This window comes from Cetorhinus maximus, unplaced genomic scaffold, assembly GCF_964194155.1.
Source record: "Cetorhinus maximus unplaced genomic scaffold, sCetMax3.hap1.1 HAP1_SCAFFOLD_1279, whole genome shotgun sequence".
NCBI classification, from domain to species: domain Eukaryota; kingdom Metazoa; phylum Chordata; class Chondrichthyes; order Lamniformes; family Cetorhinidae; genus Cetorhinus; species Cetorhinus maximus.
In genome coordinates this window covers 1,423-19,326 of record NW_027597221.1, presented here as the reverse complement: position 1 = coordinate 19,326, position 17,904 = coordinate 1,423, and the positions used below count along the sequence as shown (strand labels likewise).

The window sequence follows — 17,904 nt, the reverse complement described above, 5'->3', positions numbered from 1 at the left end:
CCCAGTATCTCAGAATCTCACAGTGCAGAAGAGGCCCTTCGGCCCATCGAGTCTGCACCAACACATGAGAAACACCTGACCTACCTACCTAATCCCATTTACCAGCACTTGGCCCATAGCCTTGAATGTTATGACGTGCCAAGTGCTCAACCAGGTACTTTTTAAAGGATGTGAGGCAACCCGCCTCCACCACCCTCCCAGGCAGCGCATTCCAGACCGTCACCACCCTCTGGATAAAAAAGCTTTTCCTCACATCCCCCCTAAACCTCCTGCCCCTCACCTTGAACTTATGTCCCCTCGTGAATGACCCTTCAACTAAGGGGAACAGCTGCTCCCTATCCACCCTGTCCATGCCCCTCATAATCTTGTACACCTCGATCAGGTCGCCCCTCAGTCTTCTCTGCTCCAACGAAAACAACCCAAGTCTATCCAACCTCCCTTCATAACTTAAATGTTTCATCCCAGGCAACATCCTGGTGAATCTCCTCTGCACCCCCTCCAGTGCAATCACATTCTTCCTATAATGTGGCGACCAGAACTGCACACAGTGCTCCAGCTGTGGCCTCACTAAGGTTCTATACAACTCCAACATCACCTCCCTACTTTTGTAATCTATGCCTCAACTGATAAAGCCAAGTGTCCCATATGCCTTTTTCACCACCCCACAAATATGCCCCTCCACCTTCAGAGATCTATGGACACACACGCCAAGGTCCCTTTGTTCCTCAGAACTTCCTAGAGCCATGCCATTCATTGACTACTTCCTGTCAAATTACTCCTTCCAAAGTGTATCACCTCGCACTTTTCAAGGTTAAATTCCATCTGCCACTTATCTGTCCATCTGACCATCCCGTCTATATCTTCCTGTAGCCCAAGACACTCAACCTCACTGTTGACCACCCGGCCAATCTTTGTGTCATCCGCAAACTTACTAATCCTACCTCCCACGTACTTACTAATCCTACCCCCCACATAGTCATCTAGGTCATTTATATAAATGACAAATAATAGGGGACCCAGCACAGATCCCTGTGGTACACCACTGGACACTGGCTTCCAGTCACTAAAGCAGCCTTCTGTCATCACCCTCTGTCTCCTACAACTAAGCCAATTTTGAATCCACCTTATCAAATTACCCTGTATCCCATGTGCATTTGCCTTCTTTATAAGTCTCCCATGTGGGACCTTGTCAAAGGCTTTGCTGAAATCCATATAAACTACATCAACTGCACTACCCTCATCTACACACCTGGTCACCTCCTCAAAAAATTCAATCAAATTTGTTAGGCATGACCTCCCTCTGACAAAGCCATGCTGACTATCCCTGATCAAACCTTGCCTCTCCAAGTGGAGATAGATTCTCTCCTTCAGAACTTTCTCCAATAGTTTCCCTACCACTGACGTGAGACTCACTGGCCTGTAGTTCCCTGGCTTATCTCTACAGCCCTTCTTAAATAGCGGAACCACATTAGCTGTTCTCCAGTCCTCTGGCACCTCCCCCGTGGCCAGAGAGGAATTAAAAATTTGGGTCAGAGCCCCTGCGATCTCCTCGCTTGCCTCCCTCAGCAGTCTGGGACACAAATCACCCGGAGCTGGAGATTTGTCCACTTTTAAGCCTGCCAACTCCTCCAATACCTTGATAAAAACAAAAAACTGCGGATGCTGGAAATCCAAAACAAAAACAGAATTACCTGGAAAAACTCAGCAGGTCTGGCAGCATCGGCGGAGAAGAATAAAGTTGACGTTTCGAGTCCTCATGACCCTTCGGCAGAACTGAGTAAAATCATGAGGACTCGAAACGTCAACTGTGCTCTTCTCCGCCGATGCTGCCAGACCTGCTGAGTTTTTCCAGGTAATTCTGTTTTTGCCTCCAATACCTTGTCACTCCCTATATCAATTTGCTCAAGAACCTCACAGGTTCTCCTCATTCTCAGGTGGTGGTGGTGTCAGCAGCACAGCATGCCTCCCTGTGGAGACAGCCTCTCCCTTCCCTCTCCTCCAGGCCTCAGGCCCCAGGCAGCAGCAGGAACAGCAGCAGCCATGTCTGGCACTGCCATCCAGCAATATGCAATCAGCTGAGCTCCTGTCCAAAGAGCCAGTTGGTGGATAAAGGTGATCCTAGAACCCAAAATCTTCTGTCCACAATTAGTTTTTAAATCAGCATTCACTTTCCACGCGGTGCCGAGATGCACAAGTCTGCACCTAGGAACACAAGTGAATCACCAGTTCATGCCCACCATCTGCCTACAATTAAATCTACCATTAACACTAAACTCCTCCAAACAACTGATGATGGACAGCAAATACTGTCTCCCAGATCCCAAAAGGAAATGAGAGGACATGCTTGATGTGTTTTTGATCCTTACAGCCTGGGAGAATCCAGGTTTCGTTCCCAGTCTGGGCAGAGTTAGACCATTCTCAGCTAGCACAGGGATCAGTGGTGCAATAAGCTTCAATGAAGGGGATTTGACAAAATAATTAGCCAGGGTGTTTGGTATTGATCACTGAATGTCTATGTGAGGCTTAACTGTGATGCACCCCATGGTTGAATACTTTTAAAATTCACTCATGGGATGTGGGCTTCACTGGCTGGGCCAGCATTTATTGCCCATCCCTAGTTGCCCTTGAGAAGGTGGTGGTGAGCTGCCTTCTTGAACCACTGCAGTCCATGTGGTGTGGGTACACCCACAGTGCTGTTAGGAAGGGAGTTCCAGGATTTTGACCCAGCGACAGTGAACCAAGTCACAATGGTGAGTGACTTGGAGGGTGTTGGTGGTGTTCCCATCTATCTGCTGCCCTTCTCCTTCTAGATGGCAGTGGTCATGGGTTTGGACGATACTGTCAAAGGAGCCTTGGTGAATTTCTGCAGTGCATCTTGTAGATGGTACACACTGCTGCTACTGTGTGTTGGTGGTGGAGGGAGTGGATGTTTGTGGATGTGGTGGCAACTCCCTCCCGACTGTATACCACTGTGCTGCCACCTCTGCCGGGTCTGCCCTGCCGGTGGGACAGGACATACCCAGGGATGGTGATGGTGGTGTCTGGGACATTATCTATAAAACATGATTCTGTGAGGATGACTATCTCAGGCTGTTGCTTGACTAGTCTATAAGACAGCTCTCCCAATTTTGGCATTAGCCCCCAGATGTTAGTAAGGAGGACTTTGCAGGGTCGACAGGGCTGAGTTTGCTGTTGTCGTTTCCGGTGTCTAGGTCGATGTCGGGTGTTCCGTCTGGGTTTAATTCCTTTTTTGTCCTTTGTTGCAACTGAGTGGCTTGCTCAGCCATTTCAGAGGGCATTTAAGAGTCAACCACATTGCTGTGGGTCTGGAGCCATATGTAGGCCAGACCAGGTAAGGACAACAATGAACAATGGTTTCATGGTCATCCATGATTTTTATTGAATTCATATTCCACCATCTGCCGTGGTGGGATTCGAACCCGGCTCCCCAGAGCATTGCCCTGGGTCTCTGGATCACTAGTCCAGCGACAATACCACTACGTCATCGCCTCCCCCAACACTGACTCCCACCTGTCCAGGGTTCCATTCCACTCAATACTCAATGAAGAACACATGAGAAATGATGGACAGAGAAGGAGGCACTTCATCCATACAGCCCGCTCCACACAGTTGTGATGCCTTGTACTTTACAATCTAAAATAAAAGCAAACTACTGCGGATGCTGGAAATCTGAATTAAAAATAGAAAGTGCTGGGAAAACTCAGCAGGTCTGGTAGCATCTGTGGAGAGAGGAGCTTTCTGTTTTGATTACCATAGTGACATTCTCCATCTCATATGCCTTTAAAGGGAAGATGGCTTGGGTACAGTCGAGGTACATTCTCACGATGGGGTACAGGTAGACAAACAAAGCCAGAATTGACTGGATGATGAAAGAGATGGAGAGTGAGATGAAGCAGGAAAAGGGAACATATGACGGATGTCAGGCGTATAATACAGTGGAGAACCAGGCTGAATATAAAAGGTTCAGAGGGGAATTAAAAAAGAAATAAGAGAAGTAAAGAGAGACTATGAAAAGAGACTGGTAGCTAACATAAAGGGAAACCAAACGTCTTCTACAGGCATGTAAATAGTAAAAGGATGGTAAAAGGAGGAGTCAGGCTGATAAGGAACCAATTGAGGTGTACAATTTACACTTGGAGGCAGAGAGCATGGCTGAGATACAAAATGAGCACTTTGCATCTATTTTTACCGAGGAAGAAGATGCTGCCAAAATCATTGTGAAAGAGGAGGTGGTTGACACATTGGATGGACTAAAGGTTGATAAAGAGGAGGTGTTAGAACGGCCGGCTGTACTTGAAGTGGATAAGTCACCAAGTCCAGATGAGATGCATCCGAGGATGCTGAGGGTATCAAGAGTGGAAATTGTGGCCATAATTTTCCAGTCTTCCTTAGATATGGGGCTGGTGCTAGAGGACAGGAAAATTGCAGATAGTGATAGAGTTTTACAGCACGGAAAGAGGCCCTTCGGCACATCGTGTCCACGCCGGGCATCAAGTACCTATCTACTCTAATCCCATTTACCAGCACTTGGCCCGTAGCCCTGTATGCGATGGTGTTTCAAGTGTTCATCTAAATACTTTTAAATGTTGTGAGGGTTCCTGCCTCTACCACCCCCTCAGGCAGTGAGTTCCAGATTCCAACCACCCTCTGGGTGAAAAGTTTTTTCCTCAAATTCCCTCTAAAGCTCCTGCCCCTCACCTTATATCTATGTTCCGTGATTATTGACCCCTCCACTAAGGGGAAAAGTTTCTTCCTATCTATGCCCCTCATAATTTTGTATCCCTCTATCAGGTCCCCCCTCAGCCTTCTCTGCTCTCAGGAAAACACCCCCAGCCTATCCAGTCTCTCTTCATAGCTGAAACGCTCCAGCCCAGGCAACATCCTGGTGATCTCCTCTGCACCCTCTCCAGTGTAATTACTTGGTTTATCCCTACCTTCCTTCTTGAATAATGGTGCCACATTAGCTGCCCTCCAGTCCTCTGGCACCTCCCCTGTGACCAGAGAGGATTTGAAAATTAATGTCAGGGCCCCTGCAATCTCCTCCCTTGCCTCACACAGCAGCTTGGCATACATCTCATCTGGGCCTGGGGATTTATCCACTTTTAAGCCGGCTAAAGCTGCTAATACCTCCTCCCTCTAATTTGCTAATTTGTTCAAGTATATCACAGACCCTCTCCCTGATTTCTATAACTACATTGTCCTTCTCCATAGTGAACACAAATGAAAAGTAATCATTTAAAACCTCACCTATGTCGTCTAGCTCCTCACACAGATTGCCACTTTGGTCCCTACTCTTTCCCTGGTTATCCTTTTGTCCCTAATATACCTATAAAACACCCCTGGATTTTCCTTTATTTTACCTGCCAGTGTTTTTTCATGCCCCCCCGCCCCCCTTCGCTCTCCTAATTTTTTTAAGTAACTCCCTGCACTTTCTATACTTCTCTAGGGCTTCTGCTGTTTTGAGCCCTCGATATCTACCGCAAGCTCCCCCTTTTTTATCCTTATCCAATCTGTACATCCCTCAACATCCGGGGTTGGCTGGACTTGGTCCCACCCTTCACCTTTACGGGAACACATTGGCCCTGCCCTCTCGCTGTTTCCTTTTTGATTGATTCCCATTGCGCTCTGATGTAGGTTTCCCTACAAGTATGCAGTTCCCTGCATTATTTTTTTTTCCTTTTCAAGTGATTATAATGGAGTCTGCCCCAGCCCCTGTTACTGAAGCCAGCCAGCCCCACCTGCCTGACGGAGCCTGCAGTCCGCAGGCCTCGGCTTAGGGAATCTGCAAAGAAATCTGAGCCTCACCAGGGCCTGGGAAACACTCTTTAAAACGGGGAATGTGCCGCTTCAGTTTTGCGTCTCGATGTTCTGTTTGCTTCCTTTTAAGGGGAAAAAAAAAAGAACAACTTAAAGTTATTCTCTTTGATAACGGGAACCACTTCACTCCTGCCCGGCAGCCACGGTGACCAGCTTCCATGTTACACCCTTGTTCAAAAAAGGGTAAAGATAAACCCAGCAACTACAATTTGATCTTGGTGATGGGAAAGCTTCTAGAAACAACAACTCAAAATAAAGTTAATGATTACTTGGACAAGTGGGGATTAATTCAGGAAAGCCAGCATGGATTTGTTAAAGGGAAATCTTGTTTAACTAGCTTGCTTGAGGTTTTTGTTTTGATGAGGCTAATGCAGTTGATGTGGTGTACGTGGATTTCCAAAAGACATTTGATGTAAAACGTCACAGAACAGGCTTGTCAGCAAAGTTGAAGCCCATGGAATAAAAGATTTATGAGAATGATAACATGCATGAGGTTACTTCAGTCACGTGCATAGTTTGGAGAAGCTGAGGCTGTTCTCTTGGCGAAGCGAAGGTTGAGAGGAAATTTGATTCAAAGTCATGAGGGGTCTGGACAGTGTATATAGGGAGAAACTGTTCTCATTGGCAGAAGGGTCGATAACCAGAGGGCACACGTTTAAGATGCCTGGCAAAAGAACTAAAGATGATAAGGGTAAAACTTTTTTTACGCAGTGAGTAGTTAGGATCTGGATTGCCCTGCCTGAGAGTCTGGCAGAGGCAGGATCAATCAAAGCCTCCAGAACAGAACTGGATAAGCATCTGAAGGGAAAAGTTTGCAGGGCTACAGGAAAAGGGCAGGGAGTGGGACTAGCTGAGTTGCTCTTGCAGAGAGCTAGCATGGAAATGACTGGCTGAATGGCCTCCTCCTGTGCTGTAAACATCCTATGATTTTACTTGGAACCAAAGAATGTTATGTGCAATGCAACAAAACCAGATACAGAGCCAGGCATGTTAGGCATAAAAGCTAGGCAGTTGTAACTCGTCCAGAAGACCATTCTGAACCTGATTAGTTAACTGTTAGTTGACGCTTATATGTTTATATGCATGTCTAATTTCTATATTTTTCTTTGTTACTCAAGCACATCATTGAGTGCAGGCTCAGGCAGGTCTCTGCTTCTTGCAAACTTCGCTTCAACAGAAATGAGTCTTCATGCTATTTATATGCATGAGGTAAGCATAAAATGACTGCTGGTACGGCACGGATATTGAGTAAATCTCCCTCTACACCGTCCCCATCAAATACTCCCAGGGCAGGTACAGCACGGGGTTAGATACAGAGTAAAGCTCCCTCTACACCGTCCCCATCAAACACTCCCAGGACAGGTACAGCACGGGGTTAGATACAGAGTAAAGCTCCCTCTACACAGTCCCCATCAAACACTCCCAGGACAGGTACAGCACGGGGTTAGATACAGAGTAAAGCTCCCTCTACACTGTCCCCATCAAACACTCCCAGGACAGGTACAGCACCGGGTTAGATACAGAGTAAAGCTCCCTCTACACCGTCCACATCAAACACTCCCAGGACAGGTACAGCACGGGGTTAGATACAGAGTAAAGCTCCCTCTACACCGTCCCCATCAAACACTCCCAGGACAGGTACAGCATGGGATTAGATACAGAGCAAAGCTCCCTTTACACTGTCCCCATCAAACATTCCCCAGGACAGGTACAGCACGGGGTTAGATACAGAGTAAAGCTCCCTCTACACTGTCCCCATCAAACACTCCCAGGACAGGTACAGCACGGATATTGAGTAAAGCTCCCTCTACACTGTCCCCATCAAACACTCCCAGGACAGGTACAGCACGGGGTTAGATACAGAGTAAAGCTCCCTCTACACTGTCCCCATCAAACGCTCCCAGGACAGGTACAGCACGGGGTTAGATACAGAGTAAAGCTCCCTCTACACTGTCCCCATCAAACGCTCCCAGGACAGGTACAGCACGGGGTTAGATACAGAGTAAAGCTCCCTCTACACCGTCCCCATCAAACACTCCCAGGACAGGTACAGCACGGGGTTAGATACAGAGTAAAGCTCTCTCTACATTGTTCCCATCAAACACTCCCAGAACAGGAACAGCATGGAGTGAGATACAGAGTAAAGATCCCGCTACACTGTCCCACCAAAAGCACTCAGGGCAGGTACAGCACAGGGTTAGATACAGAGTAAAGCTCCCTCTACACAGTCCCCGTCAAACACTCCCAGGGCAGGTACAACACAGGATTAGATACAGAATAAAGCTCCCTCTACACTGTCCCCATCAAACACTCCCAGGACAGGAACAGCATGGAGTGAGATACAGAGTAAAGATCCCTCTACAACTTCCAGGCAACACTCCCATATAGATGTTTTACTATAAAAATCCAGTGATATTACCCAAGGCAAACTGCTGTAGCTTTAATAAATGCATACCACATTACCCTTAACTCTCTTCCCTTCTGCTGTGTAAATCCAAGACTTCAGAACAAAATTGCTGGTTGCAGCCCAAGACTTCTCTGGCTTGACTGGATGGCTGATTCAAACTGTATCTTCTCCCAGTCTAGAGCAGTTTCCAGGAGATCTTCCTCACACAGCCAACAGCTTAGCTCCAGCCTCTAAACTCTCCACAGTAACTCTAAACTATATTTTTTTTCCCCCTTTAATCTAAGGTTCCATTGTCCTCACACCTCTTTGAAACTCAAATTCTTCCAAATATAAAATCTTTCATGTTTCTATCTTGGCTTTGCTTTTTCCCTATGGAACTCCTGCAAGATGCAAATATGTTTCTGTTTCCTCTGACTTCCCTTTATTATTCAAACTTCTCAACTTATCTAAAAATGCAAATGTCCAATCGTAACCTATTCACTTGTACCTCAAACCTAACACCTCTATCCTTTTCATCTTTTAAACGCCCCAACAACCTGCCTCCTAGTAACCTCTGCCCAGCTTAATTAAATCATTTACACACATAGACATACAGCCTTCTTTACAGAATAACACAACATTCCCCCAAAACATTTAAAAGAATAACTTCCATCTCTTACACTCTGAGAGTGTTGAGAATGTGGAACTCACTACCACAAAGAGCGGTTGAGACTAAAAGTATGGATGGAACCTCGACATGTAACTGAGGAAGAATGATTGGCTGATAGCGTGTGATAAAGTAGAGATGGGAAAAGGCTCATGTGGAGCGTAAACACTAACATGGTCCAGTAGGGCCAAATGACTTATTTTTGTCCTGTAAATTCAATCTGATTATGTCAGTAGAGTGTGATAAAAGCAGAGTCGGGGGGTGGGAGGGGTGTTGTGGCAGTGGGAGGTTGAAGGTTGAAGCTGTGACTATCTTCGCTTACCAAAGTGTCTAGAGGCCCTATTCTTGTAGAAGCCCACGCTGGAGGAAGCTGGTGCTGGGAGGGGAGAGGACCGGGGAGGAGGGTCAAGGACATCGGGTCTTTGTTCGGGTGGGTGATGTGTGGAATCCTTTCTTCATTCTCCTTGTTCTCTCTTGCAGCTCCACCAGCAGAGCGCACAGCCTCAGAGTATGGGGCAGGGATCCCAGACTTACAGTTCAATCACAGAACAACCAACTGCCCCAGGTATCTCTCCATCATGTTACTGATGGTACAATTCGAAACAGTAAGGCAAACCTCAAGCTTGGGGAAACAGAGATAGCAGAGAGGAGGACGTAAATCAGAAGACAGTGTTACACTGGGATTGTAGGAAGGAGGGAGAATGCAGGGGATAGTGTATACATGAAGTCTATCTGGGGAAAGGGCAGGGCAGTAGGAGTACCTGGAGAACAGTTTCAGAGAGAGAGGGAGGGTATTTGGTGATGGGCCAAATGGGCTTCTCCTGTGCTGTATAATTAACCAATTCAGAGAGAGCAGTGAGTGAATCCATGTTTCTGGGATCTAGGGAGAAATAATGGATTGAAGTAGGTGGCCCTGTTAGGAGTAAAGGTGGAAGCTCAGGGAAACAGAAAACAATGGAAAAGCTGAGCAGGTCAGTCAGCAACTGTGAAGAAAAGATAGATTAGGACAGTTTAAGATCTGGGCACTGCACCCAGGTTGGCCTTGGAGAGTGTGCAGTGTGCATTCACTGGAATGATGTTGCGCTACATGGGTTAAATTATGAATACAGCTTGCAAAGAGGAGGATTGTGCTCCCTCGCAGATTGAGGGGTGATCTAACTATTAACGATGGTTAAAGGATTTGATAAGGTTTAGAGAGAAATGATTTCCCCTGGTAGGGGAGGGAGGTGCTGGGGAATGCCAGAACAAGGAGACACAACATTTAAAAGGGAGCCAGGCCATTCAGGGGGATGATGTCAAGAAGCACTTCTTCACACAAAGAGGAGTGGAAATCTGGAACCGTGGGCGCTGGGAGTCAGTGGCAATGTTGAAAACTGAGATTGATGGGTTTTTGAAATTAAAAACCGAAAATACTGGAAATGCTCAGCAGGTCAGGCAGCATCTGTGGAGGGAGAAACAAGGGTTAACGTTTCAGGTATGTGATCATTCAGCAGAATTGGATTGCTTTTGGTTGGGTGAGGGAACCAAGGAATGAGGAGGCAAGTAAATGGAACTGAGGCGCAGATCAAGAAACGGCCGAACAGAAGAAGATTGAGAGGCTGAACGGCTTCCTCTTGTTCCAGTTGGTCTGTAAATTTCAGTAGAGTTCTTCCAAACCGCTCCATATAGTCAGTATTTTGTCAGTTTTCATTGCTGGTCAATGTTAAATGTTGCTGCTCTATTCAGCTGGGTATCAGTGTCTCTCCTAGGCTTTTCACTCCTGGAGCCCTCTCAACCTCCTGGAGAGTATTCACAATTTCCAAGGTGATTCACAGGACCATAAGCAAACAAAAATTGACACTGAGCCACAAATGGAAATATTAGGGGAGATAACCAAAAACTCATGACCAAAAGATAGAGCTTTTGGGAAACATCTTAAAGGAGGGGCAGAGAGAAGCAAGGGAGGGTATTCCAGAGCTTGGTGGACTGATTAAAATTGAGAATGCTCAAGAGACCAGAATTAGTGGAGCTCTGGGGTTGGAGGAGATTACAGAGGTAGGGAGGATGAGACCATGGAGGGATTTGAAATCAAGGATGAGCGTCTTCTGCTGTTTCCTCCCCTCCCCACAGATGTTTACCCCTTTGCCCTGAGGGCCCAGTCCGTGGGTTCCACTCGCCAGGATGAGAGTCACCAACAGGCCAAGGGTGCAACCGGGGCTCATTCACAGACTGAGTTTATAATGTGAATCCTGAGGGGATTGAGGGAGGGGCTGATGTATCCTTGCTCGTCACTCTGACCATACCCAGTGTCAAAGAATTGCACTTGCTGATCGATTGTGTTTTTTCTCTCTCAGTGCCCCCGTTGAGTTCACCAGAAACACTAACAGCCTATTCCCAGTTACACCTCGGGGGCTGGGCAGAAGGGGCTGAGGGGGAAGCTCCCATTAATGACCCACCAGCACGACAGGACCATGAGGATGAAGTGCCTTCTAAGACAAACAGAGTGAGTGTCTTAAATGTTTCAGTCTTTAATCCCCTTCTCCACTGAAAGCTCCCACTCACACTGGGGTACAGGTCCCACACACACTGACTCTCACTGGGGTACGGGTCCCACACACACTGACTCTCACTGGGGTACGGGTCCCACACACACTGACTCTCACTGGGGTACGGGTCCCACACACACTGACTCTCACTGGGGTACGGGTCCCACACACACTGACTCTCACTGGGGTACAGGTCCCACACACACTGACTCTCACTGGGGTACAGGTCCCACACACACTGACACTCACTGGGATACGGGTCCCACACACACTGACTCTCACTGGGGTACGGGTCCCACACACACTGACTCTCACTGGGGTACGGGTCCCACACACACTGACTCTCACTGGGGTACGAGTCCCACACGGACTGACTCTCACTGGGGTACGAGTCCCATGCACCCTGACTCTCACTGGGACACAGATACTTAAAAATGTATTCATTCACAAGATGTGAGCACGGGTGGCATTTGTTGCCCATCTCTAATTGCCCTTGAGGAGGGGGTGATGAGCCACTGCCTTGAAGCGCTGCAGTCCATGTGGTGTAGGGACACCCACAGTGCTGTTATGAAGGGAGTTCCAGGATTTTGACCCAACGATAGTGAAGGAACAGCGAGTTGGTATAGTTTCAAGTCAGAATGGTGTGCGACCAGGATTATCCTAACTGGACCACTCATGTCTTTCAGGGAGGGAACTTGTAGCTTCAGCCTAGGCTTGGCCTGCAGCCCCAACCCACCTGCTTCTCTCTTAATGCCCTCAAGGTTACTCGGGCCTGGGTGGTGACTGGGACAGTGTAGCCCACATCTTGAGAAGCAACGAGAGCAGGAGGTGTTCTGGTGTGTGTGTGGCTGAATTCCCCACTCGGTCCCTTCTCAAACCCGGTCAGACAGGAGCCCGTGTGCCCTCACTGGTTAAAAACAGCCTCACGTTTCCCCTTTGTCTGTTTCCCCTGGACAGGTTTAAATATTTGGACTGGACTGATCTCATGGCCTTAACTTATTACCAGCTGGTGGTGAAGCGAGTTTCCTGATCCTGTGGTATCCAGGCTTGCGGCCGGTGAATGAAAACTTTTTCTTGGACTTGCGTTGCACTAAAGAGACATCGATGTCTTCCAGAACCATCCGCTCTTCACATTACGCTTTGTCTGCTGTCAGCCCATCTGACCAATCGCAGTGGGTGGAGATTGGAGCTTCCTGCAAGCTGATGTGAATATTTCAATGAATGTTCTTTTTAAAAAGAACTTGTGTATAAGGAATGAAACTTTGTCAGTGTTTGTGGCTTTGCTACATCAGCATGGGCCGTTTCTGGAAGGGTTTGTGTTTGGTTTGAGACTGACGAGTGTTACTGCCAGGCTTTAAGGGGAAGGTGCTGAGGCAAATTCAACGAGGGAGGGAGGCAGGAGGATTGGAAATAATCCAGTAAAATGACACTAGTGAGACAGAGCTGGTGCAGTGAAGAAGGGCAGGTAAAATCAGAGGCTCATTCCATTGTATTGTCCCTCTGTCCTGGGTGAGTTTTCACTAGGTTGTGTGCGCTGAATGGAATAATTGGCAGTGGAATCTAAATCCAGGGTTCTGGCGAATGTGACTGTGTGGTCACCAGGGGTCTTTGAATGTTGCTGTCATCATCTTTGAGGCCTTCTTTGCTGCTGCACCCCACTCCATCCCACAGAAACTAACTTCACGTTTGTCCAGTTTTCTCCTCTTGTCGGGGTACAGGTTCTGTGGGCACCGGACTTGGCGCGCCTGGTCATCATTCAGGAGTTTAGATTGTGGGGCAGTTCACCACGGAAGGCATCACAACCACACTGCCCACCCCCAACCCCCACTCTCGCCGGGCGAATAACGTTAATTGTTGGGGTTCCAGCAGGGATTCTAGTAAGTGTAGCCCGAGCTCCACTGGGAGGTGCCTGACCCCACTGAGACCTACCTCAAAGCTGACTCATCGACTGACACAGCACAGAAGGAGGCCATTCGGCCGACCATGTGTGTGCTGGCTCTTTGAAAGAGCTATCTAATTAATCTGTGCTCTTACCCCACAGCCCTGTATTTTTATTCCTTTTCAAGTATTTATCTTAATCCCTTTTTGAAAGTTATCGAACCTGCTTCGACCACCCTTTCATGCAGCGTATTCCTGATCACAGCAACTTACGGTTTTAAGACATTTCTCATGGTTCTTTTGCCAATTCCCTTAAACCTGCGTCCTCTGTTACCGACCCTCTAGACACTAGAAAAAGTTTCTCCTTATTCGTTCTCTCTAAGCCCTTCATGATTATGAACACCTCTATCAAATCTCCTCCTCTGCTGTAATTAATAATAGATTATTTATATATGAAGAGACAGTACCAGCATGGATCTGGTGTTATAGTCTTACTGTCTGTTCACTGCTGTAGTTTCAGCTCCTGCACACTCCCAGGTCACTCTGTGTCAGTTGGACAGTTTCTCCATTACGGGTTCTCCAATCCAGTAGTTTCTGTCAGATGGAGTTTCAAACAATTGTGCATAACTTTGGGATTTTATATCACTGTTATACCATTGCATTGCACTCCTGAGGGAGAGAGGCCTGTACTGTCTGCTGAATCATCCCATCATCAACTGATGCCCAAACACCCCCATCCAGTTGAGGCTTCCTGAAGTGGACAGATTACTGTGGGAGCCAATATCCAACAGGGAGCAGAAAGGTACCATTAGTAAAAGCTATTGCCAAGATGGTGAGAAATAGAACCAATTGCCTCTCATAGAGATGGGGACGGTGTAGAGGGAGATTTACTCTGTATCTAATCCCAAACTGTCCCTGTCCTGGGAGTGTTTGATGGGGACAGTGTAGAGGGAGCTTTACTCTGTACCTAACCCCGTGCTGTACCAGTCCTGGGAGTGTTTGGAGGGGACAGTGTAGAGGGAGATTTACTCTGTATCTAACCACGTGCTGTACCTGTCCTGGGAGTGTTTGATGGGGACAGAATAGCAGGAGATTTAATCTGTATCTAACCATGTGCTGTACCTGTCCTGGGAGTGTTTGATGGGGACAGTCTAGCAGGAGCTTTACTCTGTATCTAACCCCGTGCTGTATCTGTCCTGGGAGTGTTTGATGGGGACGGTGTAGAGGGGCCTTTACTCTGTATCAAACCTCGTGCTGTATCTGCCCTGAGAGTGTTTGATGGGGACAGTGTAGAGGGAGCTTTACTCTGTATCTAACCCTGTGCTGTACCTGTCCTGGGAGTGTTTGATGGGACAGTGTAGAGGGAGCTTTACTCTGTATCTAACCCTGTGCTGTACCTGTCCTGGGAGTGTTTGATGGGGACAGTGTAGAGGGAGTTTTACTCTGTATCTAACCTTGTGCTGTACCTGTCCTGGGAGTGTTTGATGGGGACAGTGTAGAGAGAGCTTTACTCTATCTAATCCTGTGCTGTACCTGCCCTGGGAGTGTTTGATGGGGACAGTGTAGAGAGAGCTTTACTCTAACTAATCCTGTGCTGTACCTGCCCTGGGAGTGTTTAATTAGGGCAGTGAGTGCCAGTGTTAAGTATTAACTTTAATCACCAGTTTATGCTGGTCAGTGGTGCTAGTTGTGTGTGGTGGTGTTCTCATTGAATGAATTCATTTTAAGATTAAACGATCAGCTACTAGGTGCGATGATGTCAGTTGATTTTACAAAGTGACGACTGCTAAATAGAAAAGTTTTATTAAATATTTATAACCGAAATTCTCTATTTTTCCCTCGATTACTGATCTTGCCAACTTGTTTATTCTGATGAGTCTCAGGCTACATTGTTCTGTTTTAGATTGCAAATCACAGCTCACACCCTGAAACATAACGAACAGTTCAAGAACCAATCACAGACACATCCAAATAAACCTGAGTGTGACTGGTCACAAAAGAGTGACGTGTGTGTGTGAGAGAGAAAGATAGTGTGTCAGAACCTGGGTGTTGCTGTGTGAGAAAGAGATTGAGAGACTGACAGGCTGAGTGTTGCTCTGTGTGTGAGAGAGATTGAGAGACTGACAGGCTGAGTGTTGCTCTGTGTGAGAGAGAGATTGAGAGACTGACAGGCTGAGTGTTGCTCTGTGTGTGAGAGAGAGAGATTGAGAGACTGACAGGCTGAGTGTTGCTCTGTGTGTGAGAGAGATTGAGAGACTGACAGGCTGAGTGTTGCTCTGTGTGAGAGAGAGATTGAGAGACTGACAGGCTGAGTGTTGCTCTGTGTGTGAGAGAGAGAGATTGAGAGACTGACAGGCTGAGTGTTGCTCTGTGTGTGAGAGAGATTGAGAGACTGACAGGCTGAGTGTTGCTCTGTGTGTGAGAGAGAGATTGAGAGACTGACAGGCTGAGTGTTGCTCTGTGTGTGAGAGAGATTGAGAGACTGACAGGCTGAGTGTTGCTCTGTGTGTGAGAGAGAGAGATTGAGAGACTGACAGGCTGAGTGTTGCTCTGTGTGAGAGAGAGATTGAGAGACTGACAGGCTGAGTGTTGCTCTGTGTGAGAGAGATTGAGAGACTGACAGGCTGAGTGTTGCTCTGTGTGTGAGAGAGATTGAGAGACTGACAGGCTGAGTGTTGCTCTGTGTGTGAGAGAGATTGAGAGACTGACAGGCTGAGTGTTGCTCTGTGTGTGAGAGAGAGAGATTGAGAGACTGACAGGCTGAGTGTTGCTCTGTGTGAGAGAGATTGAGAGACTGACAGGCTGAGTGTTGCTCTGTGTGTGAGAGAGATTGAGAGACTGACAGGCTGAGTGTTGCTCTGTGTGTGAGAGAGAGAGATTGAGAGACTGACAGGCTGAGTGTTGCTCTGTGTGAGAGAGATTGAGAGACTGACAGGCTGAGTGTTGCTCTGTGTGAGAGAGATTGAGAGACTGACAGGCTGAGTGTTGCTCTGTGTGTGAGAGAGAGATTGAGAGACTGACAGGCTGAGTGTTGCTCTGTGTGAGAGAGAGATTGAGAGATTGACAGGCTGAGTGTTGCTCTGTGTGAGAGAGAGATTGAGAGACTGACAGGCTGAGTGTTGCTCTGTGTGTGAGAGAGAATGAGAGACTGACAGGCTGAGTGTTGCTCTGTGTGAGAGAGAGATTGAGAGACTGACAGGCTGAGTGTTGCTCTGTGTGAGAGAGAGATTGAGAGACTGACAGGCTGAGTGTTGCTCTGTGTGTGAGAGAAATTGAGAGACTGACAGGCTGAGAGTTGCTGTGTGAGAGAGAGATTGAGAGACTGACAGGCTGAGTGTTGCTCTGTGTGAGAGAGAGATTGAGAGACTGACAGGCTGAGTGTTGCTGTGTGAGAGAGAGATTGAGAGACTGACAGGCTGAGTGTTGCTCTGTGTGAGAGAGAGAGATTGACAGGCTGAGTGTTGCTCTGTGTGTGAGAGAATGAGAGACTGACAGGCTGAATGTTGCTCTGTGTGTGAGAGAGAGAATGAGAGACTGACAGGCTGAGTGTTGCTCTGTGTGAGAGAGAGAGAGATTGAGAGACTGACAGGCTGAGTGTTGCTCTGTGTGTGAGAGAGAGATTGAGAGACTGACAGGCTGAGTGTTGCTCTGTGTGTGAGAGAGAGATTGAGAGACTGACAGGCTGAGTCTTGCTCTGTGTGTGAGAGAGAGATTGAGAGACTGACAGGCTGAGTGTTGCTCTGTGTGTGAGAGTTTGAGAGACTGACAGGCTGAGTGTTGCTCTGTGTGTGAGAGAGAGAAATTGAGAGACTGACAGGCTGAGTGTTGCTCTGTGTGTGAGAGAGAGAGATTGAGAGACTGACAGGCTGAGTGTTGCTCTGTGTGAGAGAGAGAGAGACTGATAGGCTGAGTGTTGCTCTGTGTGTGAGAGAGAGAGATTGAGAGACTGACAGGCTGAGTGTTGCTCTGTGTGTCAGAGAGAGAGATTGACAGGCTGAGTGTTGCTCTGTGTGAGAGAGAGAGAGACTGACAGGCTGAATGTTGCTCTGTGTGAGAGAGAGAATGAGAGACTGACAGGCTGAGTGTTGCTCTGTGTGTGAGAGATTGAGAGACTGACAGGCTGAGTGTTGCTCTGTGTGTGAGAGAGAGATATTGAGAGACTGACAGGCTGAGTGTTGCTCTGTGTGTGAGAGAGATTGAGAGACTGACAGGCTGAGTGTTGCTCTGTGTGTGAGAGAGATTGAGAGACTGACAGGCTGAGTGTTGCTCTGTGTGTGAGAGAGATTGAGAGACTGACAGGCTGAGTGTTGCTCTGTGAGAGTGAGAGACTGACAGGCTGAGTGTTGCTCTGTGTGTGAGAGAGAGAGATTGAGAGACTGACAGGCTGAGTGTTGCTCTGTGTGTGAGAGAGATTGACAGGCTGAGTGTTGCTCTGTGTGTGACAGAGATTGAGAGACTGACAGGCTGAGTGTTGCTCTGTGTGTGAGAGAGAGAGATTGACAGACTAACAGGCTGAGTGTTGCTCTGTGTGTGAGAGAGATTGAGAGACTGACAGGCTGAGTGTTGCTCTGTGTGTGAGAGAGATTGAGAGACTGACAGGCTGAGTGTTG

The 17,904-nt window shown here is 47.6% G+C and overlaps 1 protein-coding gene across 1 annotated transcript in view; it reads left to right on the top strand.

Moving 5' to 3' along the window:
- The window catches only part of atg9b (autophagy related 9B), a 67,453-nt gene extending 52,335 nt beyond the window's left edge, over positions 1-15,118 (top strand). The window contains exons 11-14 of the mRNA XM_078536526.1: positions 6,957-7,047; positions 9,372-9,456; positions 11,225-11,373; positions 12,374-15,118. Of these exons, the coding sequence (XP_078392652.1) occupies positions 6,957-7,047; positions 9,372-9,456; positions 11,225-11,373; positions 12,374-12,379 (331 nt within the window). The 3' untranslated portion in view covers positions 12,380-15,118. The remainder of the gene's footprint in view (positions 1-6,956; positions 7,048-9,371; positions 9,457-11,224; positions 11,374-12,373) is intronic.
- Positions 15,119-17,904: the final 2,786 nt, after the last annotated feature.